Source organism: Saccopteryx leptura, chromosome 2, assembly GCF_036850995.1.
Source record: "Saccopteryx leptura isolate mSacLep1 chromosome 2, mSacLep1_pri_phased_curated, whole genome shotgun sequence".
NCBI classification, from domain to species: domain Eukaryota; kingdom Metazoa; phylum Chordata; class Mammalia; order Chiroptera; family Emballonuridae; genus Saccopteryx; species Saccopteryx leptura.
The window spans coordinates 364,489,728-364,504,206 of NC_089504.1; the positions used below are offsets into that span (position 1 = coordinate 364,489,728).

At 51.8% G+C, this 14,479-nt stretch overlaps 1 protein-coding gene across 5 annotated transcripts in view; it reads right to left on the minus strand.

Annotated features, from left to right (window-relative positions):
* The window catches only part of LOC136392635 (adenosine receptor A2b-like), a 244,372-nt gene that overhangs the window by 110,854 nt on the left and 119,039 nt on the right, over positions 1-14,479 (minus strand). For 3 of the 5 annotated variants that reach the window (XM_066364981.1, XM_066364980.1, XM_066364982.1), the window contains 2 exons: positions 10,177-10,250; positions 9,580-9,758 (listed from right to left, as the gene is read on the minus strand). In XM_066364981.1, the coding sequence (XP_066221078.1) occupies positions 9,580-9,758; positions 10,177-10,250 (253 nt within the window). Of the gene's footprint in view, positions 1-3,728; positions 5,506-6,378; positions 6,531-9,579; positions 9,759-10,176; positions 10,251-14,479 lie in introns of those variants that run through there. The other 2 variants (XM_066364984.1, XM_066364983.1) reach the window with 2 other exon arrangements.

Sequence of the window (14,479 nt, forward strand, 5' to 3'; positions counted from 1 at the left end):
AGCCCAGGGACAAAGGACAGTGCCACATCAGGAAGAAGGCCACGGTACGTCCTGAGGTAGACAACAGGCCCAGACAAAACCAGTCCTAGAAAGCTGGCTCCCACGTCCCAATTTCACCAAACAGAAGACACTGGACACGAATGAATTTTCCCCTGGCAAGCACACCTATATACTCTCTCTGTAGAGAGTGCGTGCGTGCGTGCGTGCGTGTGTTATATAGTTATATATATTTCTCTATTCTCTATCGGAGCTTCTGTGTCTCTGACATGTAACACAAAGTTACCTCAAGAGACTTCCTCCTTGTCTAAGACAGAAAAAGGTGGTTTGAAGTCATCAGGCAAAGGGAGTCAAGAACTCAGCAGAATCTACGGACACTAATCTGGGGGCCAGCGCCAGCCCCTACGACACTTCCATCTGATTAAGCGAGAAAAAGTGGTAGGCAGACGCAAGCTCTCATCTATGACTGTATTTCGTGACACAGATGGAGAGAGTCACGGAACTCAAGGGAGGACAGGTATTTGTAAATTCATGACAGAACACAGAACCAGATGCTCGACAGCACCCACCCTGAGAACACAGTGAAGTGCAGGAAAAGGATACACGAACGATGACAACTTAAACGAAGAGACCAGTTCAAAGACGGTTATCAGTGATCAAACAGAATGCCATTAAACGGTTTTAAAGTAGAACCAGTTCAAGAGAAAAAAGAGGAATGAGGACAGATCGGAAAAGTCTCCCGGAACGTAGAGGAAATGAACAATGAGAGGTGGGACTTCGAGTCAGTGGGCAAAGGGGGACTCTGGTTATAACCGGTGCTGGCAGGCCTGGCTGTCCCAGGGGGACTCTGGTTATAACCGGTGCTGGCAGGCCTGGCTGTCCCAGGGGGACTCTGGTTATAACCGGTGCTGGCAGGCCTGGCTGTCCCAGGGGGACTCTGGTTATAACCGGTGCTGGCAGGCCTGGCTGTCCCAGGGGGACTCTGGTTATAACCGGTGCTGGCAGGCCTGGCTGTCCCAGGGGGACTCTGGTTATAACCGGTGCTGGCAGGCCTGGCTGTCCCAGGGGGACTCTGGTTATAACCGGTGCTGGCAGGCCTGGCTGTCCCAGGGGGACTCTGGTTATAACCGGTGCTGGCAGGCCTGGCTGTCCCAGGGGGACTCTGGTTATAACCGGTGCTGGCAGGCCTGGCTGTCCCAGGGGGACTCTGGTTATAACCGGTGCTGGCAGGCCTGGCTGTCCCAGGGGGACTCTGGTTATAACCGGTGCTGGCAGGCCTGGCTGTCCCAGGGGGACTCTGGTTATAACCGGTGCTGGCAGGCCTGGCTGTCCCAGGGGGACTCTGGTTATAACCGGTGCTGGCAGGCCTGGCTTCCCAGGGGGACTCTGGTTATAACCGGTGCTGGCAGGCCTGGCTGTCCCACGAAGGAGAAGACCTACAGTTCACATCAGACGAAACAAAGAAAGGAAGGTTTAATATCTGAGAGAGAGAGAGAGAGAGTGTGTGTGTGTAAGATGAAGAGAATGTAACAGCCGATTTGTACAAGATTAGGGTAGGGGAAAAATCTTAAAAAAACAAAAACAAAAAACCAACACCCAGAAGGAGTCAAGAAAAATACTGACAGATTGTAACACATAACAATATAAAAATTTTCTATGACAAAGAGGACAGAGACAAAAGACCCAAAATACACTGGGATAAACACACAGCCTTAATAAGAAAAAAATCAGCTTGAGTGTGAAACGAGCAATTTTCAAATGATTAATATACATTTGGGGGTTGGGTTGCATTTTTCAGGGATTTGGCATGGTGTTGGGACCAACTTGGACTTGGTGAACATGTTAAGGACACTACTCTTTTTTATGGATTCTTGCTGTATTGGCCAAGAGTTTGCTTAAAGGCTTTAATCACTGTAAAAAAAAAAAATAGAAGACTGGATAAAGAAGATGTGGCACATATACACCATGGTATACTATCCAGCCATGAGAGATGATGACATCGGATCACTTACAACATATGTACCCTGATTTATTGATGTCACCCTATTAAAATTAATAAAAATTAAAAAATATATATACAAAAAAAAAAAAGCTCCAGGAAATGTACACTGAAGTACTAAGGAGATGGCATTTGTGGCTTACCCTCTGGGCAAAAATTAAGACTGACACTCTCTGTGTGTAAACAGCGGTTCTCATCAAGATTAAAATGTTAGTCTTAGTAAAGCAATCTGACGCTACCTGTTAAAATAATGCAGCAATCCTACCTGTTAAAATAATGAACCCATCCTCTCAAAATAAAAAACACAAGTCTATAAGGCTAGATGAATAAGGATTATTATGGTATTATCTGGAAAGAAAAAAAAGGCAAAATATAATCTTGATTCATCAGTATGGCAATAGTTGAGTAGGGCACACATCCGTTCTCTGGGGATACCACGTAACAATTAAAATGAGTTAAGCCTGACCTGTGGTGGTGCAGTGGGTAAAAGCGTTGACCTGGAATGCTGAGGTTGCTGGTTCAAAACCCCAGTCTCGCCTGGTCAAGGCACATATGGGAGTTGATGCTTTCTGCTCCTCCCTCCCTTCTCTGTCTCTCTCTCTCTCTCTGTGTTTCCTCTCTCTAAAAAATGAATAAAAAATCTAAAAAAAAAAAAAAAAAGTTAAAAAAAAAAATAAATAAATAAATAAAATGAGTTAAATTCCTATGTATCAACCGGGAAGGATGGCCACGATACAATCATTATGTGAGATGTAACCACCCATCGTAAAAATATACAAATTAACCATATATATGCACACGTGTGTGTGTGTGTGTGTGTGTGTGTGTGTGTGTGTGTGTGTGAATACACGAAGATGTTAAGGGAAAATATAAATATATACTATGAACACTGATTACCTTACAGGGGGTTACTGGAGGGCCAGAAAGATTAACATTCTTCTTCTTTTTTTTTTTTTTTTAACAGAGACAGAAAGAGTCAGAGAGAGGGATAGATAGGGACAGACAGACAGGAACAGAGAGAGATGAGAAGCATCAATTATCAGTTTTTCGTTGTGACACCTTAGTTGTTCATTGATTGCTTTCTCATATGTGCCTTGATCACGAGCCTTCAGCAGACCGAGTAACTCCTTGCTGGAGCCAGCGACCTTGGGTCCAAGCTGGTGAGCTTTGTTCCAACCAGATGAGCCCGCGCTCAAGCTGGCGACCTTGGGGTCTCGAACCTGGGTCCTCTGCATCCCAGTCCGACGCTCTATCCACTGCGCCACCGCCTGGTCAGGCGATTAACATTTTTCTTGACACACCTCCATTTTGTTACTCATATAACCTAAAAAGTCTTCTTAAGTAAGAAGGAATCTGATGCATGACATCACCCAATGACCAATCTGTTTTTCTACTTCTACGAGACAAACCCCGACTTCAGATTTCATGTGGTATTTTCCGACCGAGTTTTGCTTTAAAGACTAATTCGTGCAAAATTAGTGGTTTCGCTCCTTGCTCTCTTGTTCTAATAAAACTGCGTAAAAGAAAAAATGCCGCTTCCATTTAAAACCAGCCTCCTCCTCGTCCACAACTTGTCTTGGAACTCCGAGCTCCGTGCAGTTACTGGACGTGGCTCTCCTGGTCTGAACGGAACGCACTAGGAAACGGAGAACAAAATGCCGTCAAGGCCTTGTAGAAATGCAGCCAATGATTAAAAATAAATAAATAAAAAATCAGGCAATGGACTCTTCTAGATAACATTTATTTAGCACTTCATAAACACTTACATATAAAAATATCTGAAAGTCCCCAGAGGAAGGACAGGTCAGAACAGGGGTGCAGACACAGCTGGGCGACTTGACCTGAGTACTTTTCTTCTTGCTGAGATCTGAAAACACCCGGCAAGTGAAATTTAGAGAGCATTCTAAGGGTTCTCAACCTGAAGTAAAGCTCTCCCGGTATATAAAGTTTTATCTGGCTAGGTTCTCCAGTGTGCCACCCACAAGGTCCTTCTGAGTTCGAGGGCTTTCCTGTTCCTCACCCCCCTAGGGTCAGACAGCGCGTCCTGTCTTAGCCCAAGGCCGTGGGGAGTGTGCCCCAGCTCCTCACGTGAGAACGGCCGTAGGGTTGGCTGAACTGGACACACAGCGTGTTCACCAACGTCCGTGCTTCCAGAAGTTTAAAATCACACTTTGAACTTAATGCTTCTGAATTAAAAAAAAAAAAAAAAAGTCTTGAAGTTTCCAGGGTGAGTTGTATTCATTCATGAGGCTTTGGTTGTAGTTTGTGACAAGTTTTCCGTGAGATCCCAGCGCTGTCACTGCGCTGAGCTACCTGGTTTAATGACATCCTTTCTTATCAACCCAACCGTCTACTTGCGCTGGGCCCTGCCGAGATTTCTGGACATCCAACGGAAACTTAGTGGGTGGCTTTGCCTCAGATGAGGCAATGGAGTAAGACCCACGTTCCACGGGCCGATCACGCCTCGGCAGAAAGGAAGCAGAATTTTCTAACTTCTTCGGAACGAGCCATCATACAGATGGCTTCCTCTTTTGCCTTAAATAGCATGAACGCCAAGATGATCTAACAGCATATGAAAGAAAAAAAAAAGCATGAAAATAAACTCCAGAAAGTAAAGCACAAGCAGGCTGGCACCTCGAACTTGCTCCCTAAACACTCTGGCTGCGCATTCAAACTTGGTTCACAACGGACGTGAACTTTTTTTATTTTTCCTTCCAGAATTTCGTTTGATGCTCCAATAAAAGACTGCTGGATCTTCTGAGAAAAAAAATTTTTTAAATAAATAAATAAAGGGGGAGGCACCATCTTTGCGCAATGAGTCGATGTCAGAAATGTTGGACAAAAGGTAACGAGACTCGAAGCAAACTGACTGTGTGTAGAGACGGTTGGAGGGGACGGTGGCTCTGTACAAAGGGGCAGCGTGTCCTGTCCGCGAGCCCCCATCCACAGACATGGGGCAGCGGGTCCTGTCCGCGAGCGCCCCGTCCATTCCACAGACATGGGGCAGCAGGTCCTGTCCGTGAGCCCCCGTCCACAGACATGGGGCAGCGGGTCCTGTCCGCGAGCCCCCTTCCACAGACATGGGGCAGCGGGTCCTGTCCGCGAGCCCCCCTTCCACACAGACATGGGGCAGCGTGTCCTGTCTGCGAGCCCCCTTCCACAGACATGGGGCAGCAGGTCCTGTCCGTGAGCCCCCCGTCCACAGACATGGGGCAGCGTGTCCTGTCTGCGAGCCCCCCTTCCACAGACATGGGGCAGCGTGTCCTGTCTGCGAGCCCCCCTTCCACAGACATGGGGCAGCAGGTCCTGTCCGTGAGCCCCTGTCCACAGACATGGGGCAGCGGGTCCTGTCCGTGAGCCCCTGTCCACAGACATGGGGCAGCGGGTCCTGTCCGCGAGCCCCCCTTCCACACAGACAGGCTGTCGCTTCCCCTCACGGCAGGGCGGGGCTGGCTGGCTGTCCTCCGTCAGTGCTGTCTCTGCCCTGCTAGCTGACAGAGACCAGGGAGCTGTGGAAATAGAAGCGGGGGGGGGGGGGGGAGGCTGGTGAAGGAGTGTCTTAGCGCAACGCGACCTTCGTGTATGAACGTCAGGGCCAACCGCCGTGGACACTGTCCCACAGGGAGAAGGTAACGCCCAGGACGGGACCCACACGGTCCTGCCGTCCCAATTTCTCAGGAGTCAGAAGTCTTCGGGCGGGCGACACGGCCTAGGCTTCACTACCCTGCGCGAGGTCCGCCCCGGCAGCCGAGGATAAACAAAAGCAGGCTCCTGGTGATTGACAGCAGCCTGCGCCTCCCCTCATCTGTCCTATCATCAAGGCAAATAAAGTTAATAATAATAATAATAATAATAACTCCTTTTTTATCCTAGCATAAAGCCCTAAAGGCCCGAGGGAGCTCCTGTCCAGATATTCCAAAGCTCATCCGTAAGGAGGTCGGGGGCCAAGGGGCAGGAAGGCAGACAGCTGTTTCGAACGACAGGCTGTGCATCGAATGCCACAAATGCAAACTTAACCCGTGAACAAATACACAGTAAAGAATGGCGGGGGGCGAGGCTGGCTGGGACACCAGAGGACTTCCCTCGTTCTACAGGGACCAGATGAAATGTCGTCGGCCCCCAACGACCTAAAGAACGGCTGTGAGGTCTGCTCGGGCACCTCGTCGGGGTCTCCACGGGAACCGGCCCCTTCCACCAGAGCCAGCGATGCCGATCAAAGCATCTGCAGCAAGACGGCTGGGGGGAAAAACAACTTCGTGACAGGAACCCACACCTCCCACTTGCACACGCTCCCTGGCAGGGACAACCCCGGAGCACCGGGTGAGCGGCGGTGACGCAGGGCAGCCGTGAGGACAACACCACAAAGGGCGGCACGGACACGCGGCCGACAGGGCAGGCGACGTTTGCGCACACACAGGGTTAAGAGCCAGTTCCAGGGAATCTGGAGAGTGACCTGCAGCCATGCCGCTCGCTTCAGAGGTGACAAGAGGAGGACCAGCGGGGACAAGCGAACACCTGCCGAGTGTCCGACATGCTAGGTTAGAGACCGAGACAGTGAGTTAGGCACAGATGGTTAGTATTTTTAAGGATCTCTCTCTCTCTATCTTTTTTTAGATGTTTTCCTTGGGTGCTTATCGGCGTCATACGATAAACAGTAAAAATGGAAATGCATCACCCTAACCCGAATGGTCTTGACTGAGAGAACACATAGACTGGGGTCTCTCCCTGCTACCGTCTGAGAGGCCTGTGTCAGGTATGGCTCACCAACAATCCTCTCTGTAGAAAGACTGTTATGTGGACCGTCAAGTCATCAAACGTCAGGCTGCGTGTGTGCTCTCTGTGTCTACCATGCTCTGGACTCAAGACATTTCAGGAAAAAAAAAAAAAAAAAAAGATCTGATGTGTTCATTTCAGTGAAAGTTTTCATGGCCGTGTCTCTCTCCCAACGGTTCACAATTAGAAGAAGCCGGCGTTGAAAAGTGCTTCATTCCCCTTTCATCCGTGCATCAGTCCACGCCCAGCAAAAACGGATCACGTTCGGGTCCGTAAAAACTACACTGGCTTGTTCAACTTTCTGGAAGAGGGAGGTGAGGTCCACAGCCCAGCCAAGAGATGGACATGCCATTTCCCCGGGACGTTGCACTGGAAAGAAGGTAATGTGGGCAGCTGAGCCCTGACTCCCCTGTCAGAGGAAGACCAGCTCTCCAGCCAGTCTCAGGGACCAGCAGAGCGCACAGGGCCCTTTAAAGATAGCCTGCTCTTACCTCCTCATTTAAGAGAGGAAGGAGCGAGGTCTGGGAAGGAATTCTTGACAACTGGTGGCAGAGAAGAGCCCAGCATCTCATCTTCCCATAACATCAGTTCCATGCTACAATCAACATACCTTTGAAAACATAACAGGACTGGTGATCACTAATGAGCCAAGTTTTCAAACTATCTAGAACGCTAAATTATATAACAGTCCGCTTTGCCTGAGTTATTGAATTCTTGGTAATAGATGCCAACTTCATCTGTCCTCCTCCTAGCCGAACTGAATGTCTTCGAATGTCCATGCAGGCAAAATGGGAATTCAGGTCAGTTAATCCCGTGTCATGGTCAAGGTATGCTTTTCAGGTGCTCTTACCTTCTCTTGGTTGTACTTGGAAGACCTCATCAGAGAATTTCCTGCAAGTTCTTTGGCTTGTGCCAAAACCAAGAATGACTTCTGAGTTCTCGCTGGAGGACTGTCAAAGTTAAATCGAGTTCCAGGCAAGAACCCCCTCAGTCAAGGTGAAAAAACACTATGTCACTTCATGACCCATTGAGGGCGTGAGTTGGTTTCAAGTCTTGAGCATGTGGTCAGGTTCAGGAAGTGGCTGAGCCCTCAGCGAGCCAGGAGTAACTTTCAAAAACAGTCAACTCTTTAGAAGGAACAGTTTGCCAGAGGAGCGCAGAACCGGACGAGAACAGCCAGACAGCTGTCTGAGGTCCTGCCCAGCGCAGCGACACTCAGGAAACGCACTGAAGCCTTCCAGGGATTCAGGACTATGCCCAGGGCTGGGTGGCTGTCAATTCTAAAATGTGATGTTTTGCAATAAGAGATTAAATTGATAAATGGGGAAGGTCAGTTTGCAAATCACTAGAAAAGCATGTTTTTTTAACATGCTGTGTTAAAAAAAAAAAAAAAAAGTGAGCTTACGTTTGAAGAGGTGGGACCCACCACAGGGAAACTTAAAACTGTCAAGACTCATGCAAAGATTCCCTAGGGCCCCAGGGTCCGGGCTGCACACCCAGGCCTGTCGTCCCAGAATCTCTGCTGGAAGTGCGGCTCCTCCCATTATAACAGGCTCAAGACTGGTCTTTTACTGTTTGCTTCTAAAAATACAACATAAACATGAAGTAACACAAGCTATGGTTTGGTTCCTCTGCCCAAAACACACAATGTTAAAAAAAAGCAAGACAAACGGACAAATCAAGGAAACACAAAGGAAAACCAGAATAACTTCACAACCACGTCAGTACAGAACACTGCACAAGCCAGCTCTCTTCCTCTCCTTCGCCCTGAACTGAGAATCCACATGCTGTCTTGGCCAGAGGGTCCGGGCGTGACTATGAAATCGTGACCTTGCTTTTCAGGCGTGAACTGTGGAAATCAGCTACATGTCAAGATACACAGGAGAAGTGCCCATCAGCTTCCCCACCCCTCCCCCCACCCTCTATCTCTCTCCTCTCCTCCCCTCCTGCAGCCATGGCTTGATGGGAGCAGGCTGGCCTTGGGTGCTGAGGATGGCTTCATGGCCTCCACCTCAGGCACTAGAATATCTCAGTTGCTGAGCAACAAAGCAACACCCCAGATGGGCAGAGCACTGCCCCCTAGTGGGCTTGCCCGGTGGATCTTGGTTGGGGCTCATGTCCAGGAGTCTGTCTCTCTGCCTCCCCTCCTCTCACAAAAAAAAAAAAAAAAAAGCCTAACCTATTGTTTGTAATCCTGCAAACCATTTAAATTTTATATAACAATGAACTCTGAGACTGCTTTGGGAATACCTCTCTCTGAAATTCGCTGCTAAGAAAGTTTAAACGGGGCCACAGATGCACGTTTCCCACGTTCATCCTTTTTTAACCCTATTTCAAGGGTTTTTCGAGGTAGCCCACCGATATTGCGAACACAGAAGCATGTCCCCGGGCCAGGAGGAACGAGTCCCTCCTCTGGGGGCCGGTCCCTTGCTGTACGAGAGTGCCCTACGAGGGGGGCCACCACGCCCCCCCCTCCACTGAACTGTGCTTCCTGCGCTAACGGACGCTGCGATCTGAGGGGCGTCCGGGGCGTGACGTCCGGTCTCCCGCCCCGAGATGCCTGGCTAGAGTGCTGATACACGTGCAGAGGCCCGAGAAGGGCATGACCAGTGCCGGAGGGACTGTACTAGGTTGTGTGGTGGCGGCTGGGGTGGAGGGAGCCCCGGGGAGCAGCCCTGCAGCACGGACAGACGCAGGGGCGCACCGAAAGCCATGCGCAGGGTGGGGCGGGGATGAAGTGAGAAGCCAAGTGCTGCGTGGGAGCGCGCAGCCTCGTGGGGCATGGGTGCGTGGGGGCGCCGGGGGCCCACCTGCTGCGGCCCTGCATGTCCCCCAGCTCCTTCTGCAGCCGCGCGTTCTTCTCCTCCTCCTCCAGCAGCCGCCTCCGCACCGTGCGCAGCTCCTGCTGAGCCTCGCACTTGATGTCGTTGGCCACCACCACGGCCGTCTGCAGGTCCGCCTGGAACCGCCGCCACTCCTCGGTCTCCTCCTGCAAACGCCCGAGTCAACGCCCTCATCAGACGCACGCGCACGGGGCTGGTGACCCCGCCCCCCGCAGCGGGCTCCAGGGTCGTGTGTCCCCCCCACCCCCCTACACTCAACGCAGACCGCAGACCAGCTGGGCAGGCCTTTGGGAAGCACTGCTTTGCTGACATCTCACTTCCCCAGACGGCACAGGTGGGGATGACACCCCTCTGGTACCTGAGGGCTCGCCCTGAAAACTGCCGGAATTTTACTTTCCGCCAACGTGATTTCGGGCCCAGGCCAACGCCCTGGAAATGGACCCGAGGGCACAGGCCAGACAGGGCGAGCAGGGTATCCTTCAGAGGTTTCCAGGCCTAAGGGGGAACCACTCCCTGTGAGGCGTGGGAGGGGGTCCCCGCCCCCGGCTGTGACGCGCCCCTCACCTTGACCTGCTTGGTCAGGGCCTTCAGCTGCCTCTCCAGGTCTGCCTTCTGTTCCTCCAGCTGCATCACGCTGCCTGCGGAGAAAGGAGCCGGACAGGGGTTGGAGGGGTTGGCGAGACTTCCGTGGAGAAGGTACGCCAGGTGGCGAAGGGGCAGCTCAGGGCTGGGCGACCGGCTTCCAGTAACATCCACCTGTTCTCCTCTCCACTCCATTCCCAGCACCCAGGAGACCGGAGCCGGAGAATGAACGGGAAGAGGGGAGCAACCCACGCGGTGCCTCGGCTAGGCTGTGAGGAGACCCGAGAGCTACGCACACGTTTCACACTCGCTCCCGGCCTCCCTGGTATTCGTCCACGTCATCCTGAACGCCCTGTCACTGTTGAGGCTTCTGCGGAACAGGACCTGACGAGTTATCCCTCTTGTGACGTTTAGACCCATACTAACACTGCCATGCTTGATCGCAGTTAAACCTCCGAATCCACTCGGGAAGCTTTTCAAAACCATGGATGCGGCCTGACCTGGGGTGGCGCAGTGGATCAAGCATCGACCTGGAATGCTGAGGTCACTGGTTCGAAACCCTTCACTTGTCTGGTCAAGGCACATGTGGGAGTTGATGTTTCCTCCTCCCCCCTTCTCTCTCTCTCTCTTCCCCCCCCCCCTTTCTAAAATGAATAAATAAAAAAAGACAAGCATGGGTGGTCAAGCCCCAGACTCTGACTCACGGAACGAGAATCCCCCCGGGGCAGACGGGATGCAGGTATGCGTAAGCTCGCAGCTCCACAGGTGACCTGACCACCTCTCCCTCGTTACAGAAGAGCATGTTTAGTTCCTCCCTCTGTCTCCGCCCCGGTTCTCTCCCTGTGGCTATCAGTCACTGCGATTTAAATCTGGTCGTGTCCTCTACCGAGTTAAAATTCTGCACCGTGTCCTTACACTCCACCTCGGAGCAGGTAGTTGCCTATTAAGAATATGAATCAAAATTGTCAGAGAAGCTGAAGCCACTCACAACAGGGTCAGGTCCTACCCCAGCGGTCCTCATTCAGCACGCGGGGAATCCGTTGTTGTTTTTTTTTGGGGGGGGGGAACACTGCAGAATGGGAAAACACTCCTCAGGGTTTTATTTGATTTTCCCGTTCCTTTCTTTCAAGGATCTTATGAGGGAAGGAGTGGCGGTTACTCTTGGCTGGATTTGTGTGTCCCTGGGCCTCCGAGTGAAGACATCCAAAGAATAACCTTAATATCCCTGACAGAAGTTTTCAACGTCTTGAAAGACACACGGTCTGTGTTTATTTTCAATCTTGGGTATGTTACCTTTCAGACGCAGGAAGCAGGCCTGACGCCTTCTCAACACATTAATTACATGCACTGGCCCAGTGTGTGGAAGTCCTGGGTTCGATTCCCGGGCAGGGCACACAGGAGAAGTGCCCACCTGCTTCTCCACCCCTCCCCTCTCCTTCCTCTCTGTCTCTCTCTTCCCCTCCCACAGCCAAGGCTCCATTGGAGCAAAGTTGGCCCAGATGTTGAGGACGGCTCCATGGCCTCTGCCTCAGGCGCTAGAATGGCTCTGGTCAGAGCAGAGCAACGCCCCCTGGTGGGCATGCTGGGTGGATCCCAGTCAGGTGCATGTGGGAGTCTCTCTGCCTCCCCTCCTCTCACTAAATAATAATAATAAAAAGAATACAAAGCTGGACTTTTCTCCTTCATACTTTTCCAGGACGGCGCTGCGTCTGTAGAGACCCTGGCCACTGACAGTGGGAGTGAGGATTTGGCTGTGTTGTCAGCATGCCTGCCGAGAGCAGTCTGGACGACACTGATCTCGTGTGCCGATCGATGTCTACAGTTCTACTGCGTATCAGGTCTAACAGAGCCTGGAACCCGGACACTATAATCAATCAGTCAATCAAGCAAGGTGAAGTACATAGACTCAATTCTTATTACTTGTGTTCGCTACACCAAGGAGCCACGCACACCGCCTTAGCAAACACTGGACTATTAGGGTTCCGACAGGAAACGCAGAGCTAGCTAGGTCCTGCGGAGCCTCTGGTCGTACTTTCGTCAAACGAAATGCTCTTTGTGTTTTATATAACAAGTTCCTTTGCCAGTGTCCTTGTGGCAAAAGCCCCTCCCACCGATGCTGAAAACCCGCTCGTCCACCGAACGCTCTTCCTGCGTTTCAACAGGCAGTCTCCTCGTCTGCAGAGCCCACCTTGACCTGCAAGTGACTGAGGACAGGGAACACTTTCCAGACCCTGGGAAATGGGACTGTGAGTCTGTCCCATTTGGGGCTTCACAAGAAGGCTGTCGTTGTGGGTTTTTTTCATCAGCTGTCATCTCGCGAAGCCACACACGACTTCAGCCACTCTTCCACGCTTCATCACACACCACCCATGCCTCTGAAGCAGTTTCTGAAGTAGTCTCCTGGGCAGGCTGGTCAATTTCCTCTTCCTTTCTCTGGAAGTGTCAGTTAACGCTAGGCCAACAATGAGCACTGCTGATCAGTTAACACTGAACTCAGGGCCAACGGCACAGTGACTCATGTGTCAGCCCGGCTCCTCTGACACACCTGTGACTTGTGCGTCAGCCCGGCTCCTCTGACACACCTGTTTCTCCACGAGGCACAGCACAGCTTTTGCCTAGGGACACCACACAGCATCTGGGGACTACACCTGGGGTCCATTTTAGACAGTAAAATCACCCCCCAAAAAAAGCACAAAAATGCAAAAAAGAAAAAAGAGAAAGCACAGGCACTCAATGAAAAGATGCTTGTCTCCAGCAGAAGAGCTGAAGTGAGAGGGGAGGTTCAGCCTGAGCTGGGAAGGCCCCTCGGGAGATAAACTCTTCACTGGTCCGCACAGGTCAGCACAGGACCGGGGCTGTGTCCAGAGTGCTGGTTCTGACGTTCTGGATACATTTTGGCAAGCAGGTGAATCCACAGGTATGGACTCCACGAATAACCAGCTTGAACCGTACACGTTGGGGAATTTTTCAGGCCACCGATGATGCTATTTTTAGCACTGGTGTCACTAAAAGCTCTGTGCGTTCATTCTTTTGTTACAAAAGCAGAACACGTTAGAAGAGGTGATTTGAAAAGACCTATTTGGACAAAAGCAGGTGATGTTTAACTGGGCTCTTTTTAAAATAAGTCCCTATTCAAAGCAAACTGATTTCATACATAAGCCCTATGCATCAGGGCCTCTTGAGTAACAAAGTGACCACCTTTCCAGGTTATCTGATATCCTGCCGTCAACGGGACACACGCTGAAACTGTTTTCTCTCTGACACCAAGAGCACACACTGTTCGAATCAGCCTGACCCTCTGTCCCCCACTTTCACTGTTCGAATCAGTCTGACCCTCCGTCCCCCACCTTGTTAACCATCAGACCCAGAGGACCCGCTGTCGTACTGGGTGAGGCTCACACGCTCAGTGTACCTAACACTCCAAAAATATGTTTTTTTTTTTTTTTTTTTACAATCACCCCACAGTTGACTCAAGTTCAACATCTTTTCCTTCTATATCCCCCGGTTTTCAACTTAGTTTAGGAGATGATTTCTTTCTTTCTTTTTTTTTTTTTTTTTGTATTTTTCTGAAGCTGGAAACGGGGAGAGACCGTCAGACAGACTCCCGCATGCGCCCGACCGGGATCCACCCGGCACGCCCACCAGGGGCGACGCTCTGCCCACCAGGGGCGACGCTCTGCTGCGACCAGAGCCACTCTAGCGCCTGGGGCAGAAGCCAAGGAGCCATCCCCAGCGCCCGGGCCATCTTTGCTCCAATGGAGCCTTGGCTGCGGGAGGGGAAGAGAGAGACAGAGAAGAAGGAGAGGGGGAGGGGCGGAGAAGCAGATGGGCGCTTCTCCTGTGTGCCCTGGCCGGGAATTAAACGGAGGACTTCTGCACGCCAGGCCGACGCTCTACCACTGAGCCAATTGGCCAAGGTTGATTTCTCTTTCTTAATGGCCCTTCTTCCTAGGAGATGACAGGACAATCCGTTCACATCCTCCCCTGCCCTCCCCCAGGTCGCCCGCTGCCGGCTGCCAGATCCCTCTGTGCCCTGTGCGCTCTGGACCCCACGCCCCCCCCCCAGCCCCCGCCCACTCACTCTCCAGCTCCCGGAGCCCACGCCCCCCCCCCCCGGAGCCCCCGCTCACTCACTCTCCAGCTCCCGGAGCCCCCCGCCCCCCCCAGCCCCCCCGCCCACTCACTCTCCAGCTCCCCGGACCCCACGCCCCCCGAGCCCCCACCCACTCACTCTCCAGCTCCCGGACCCCACGCCCCCCCGGAGCCCCCGCCCACTCACTCTCCA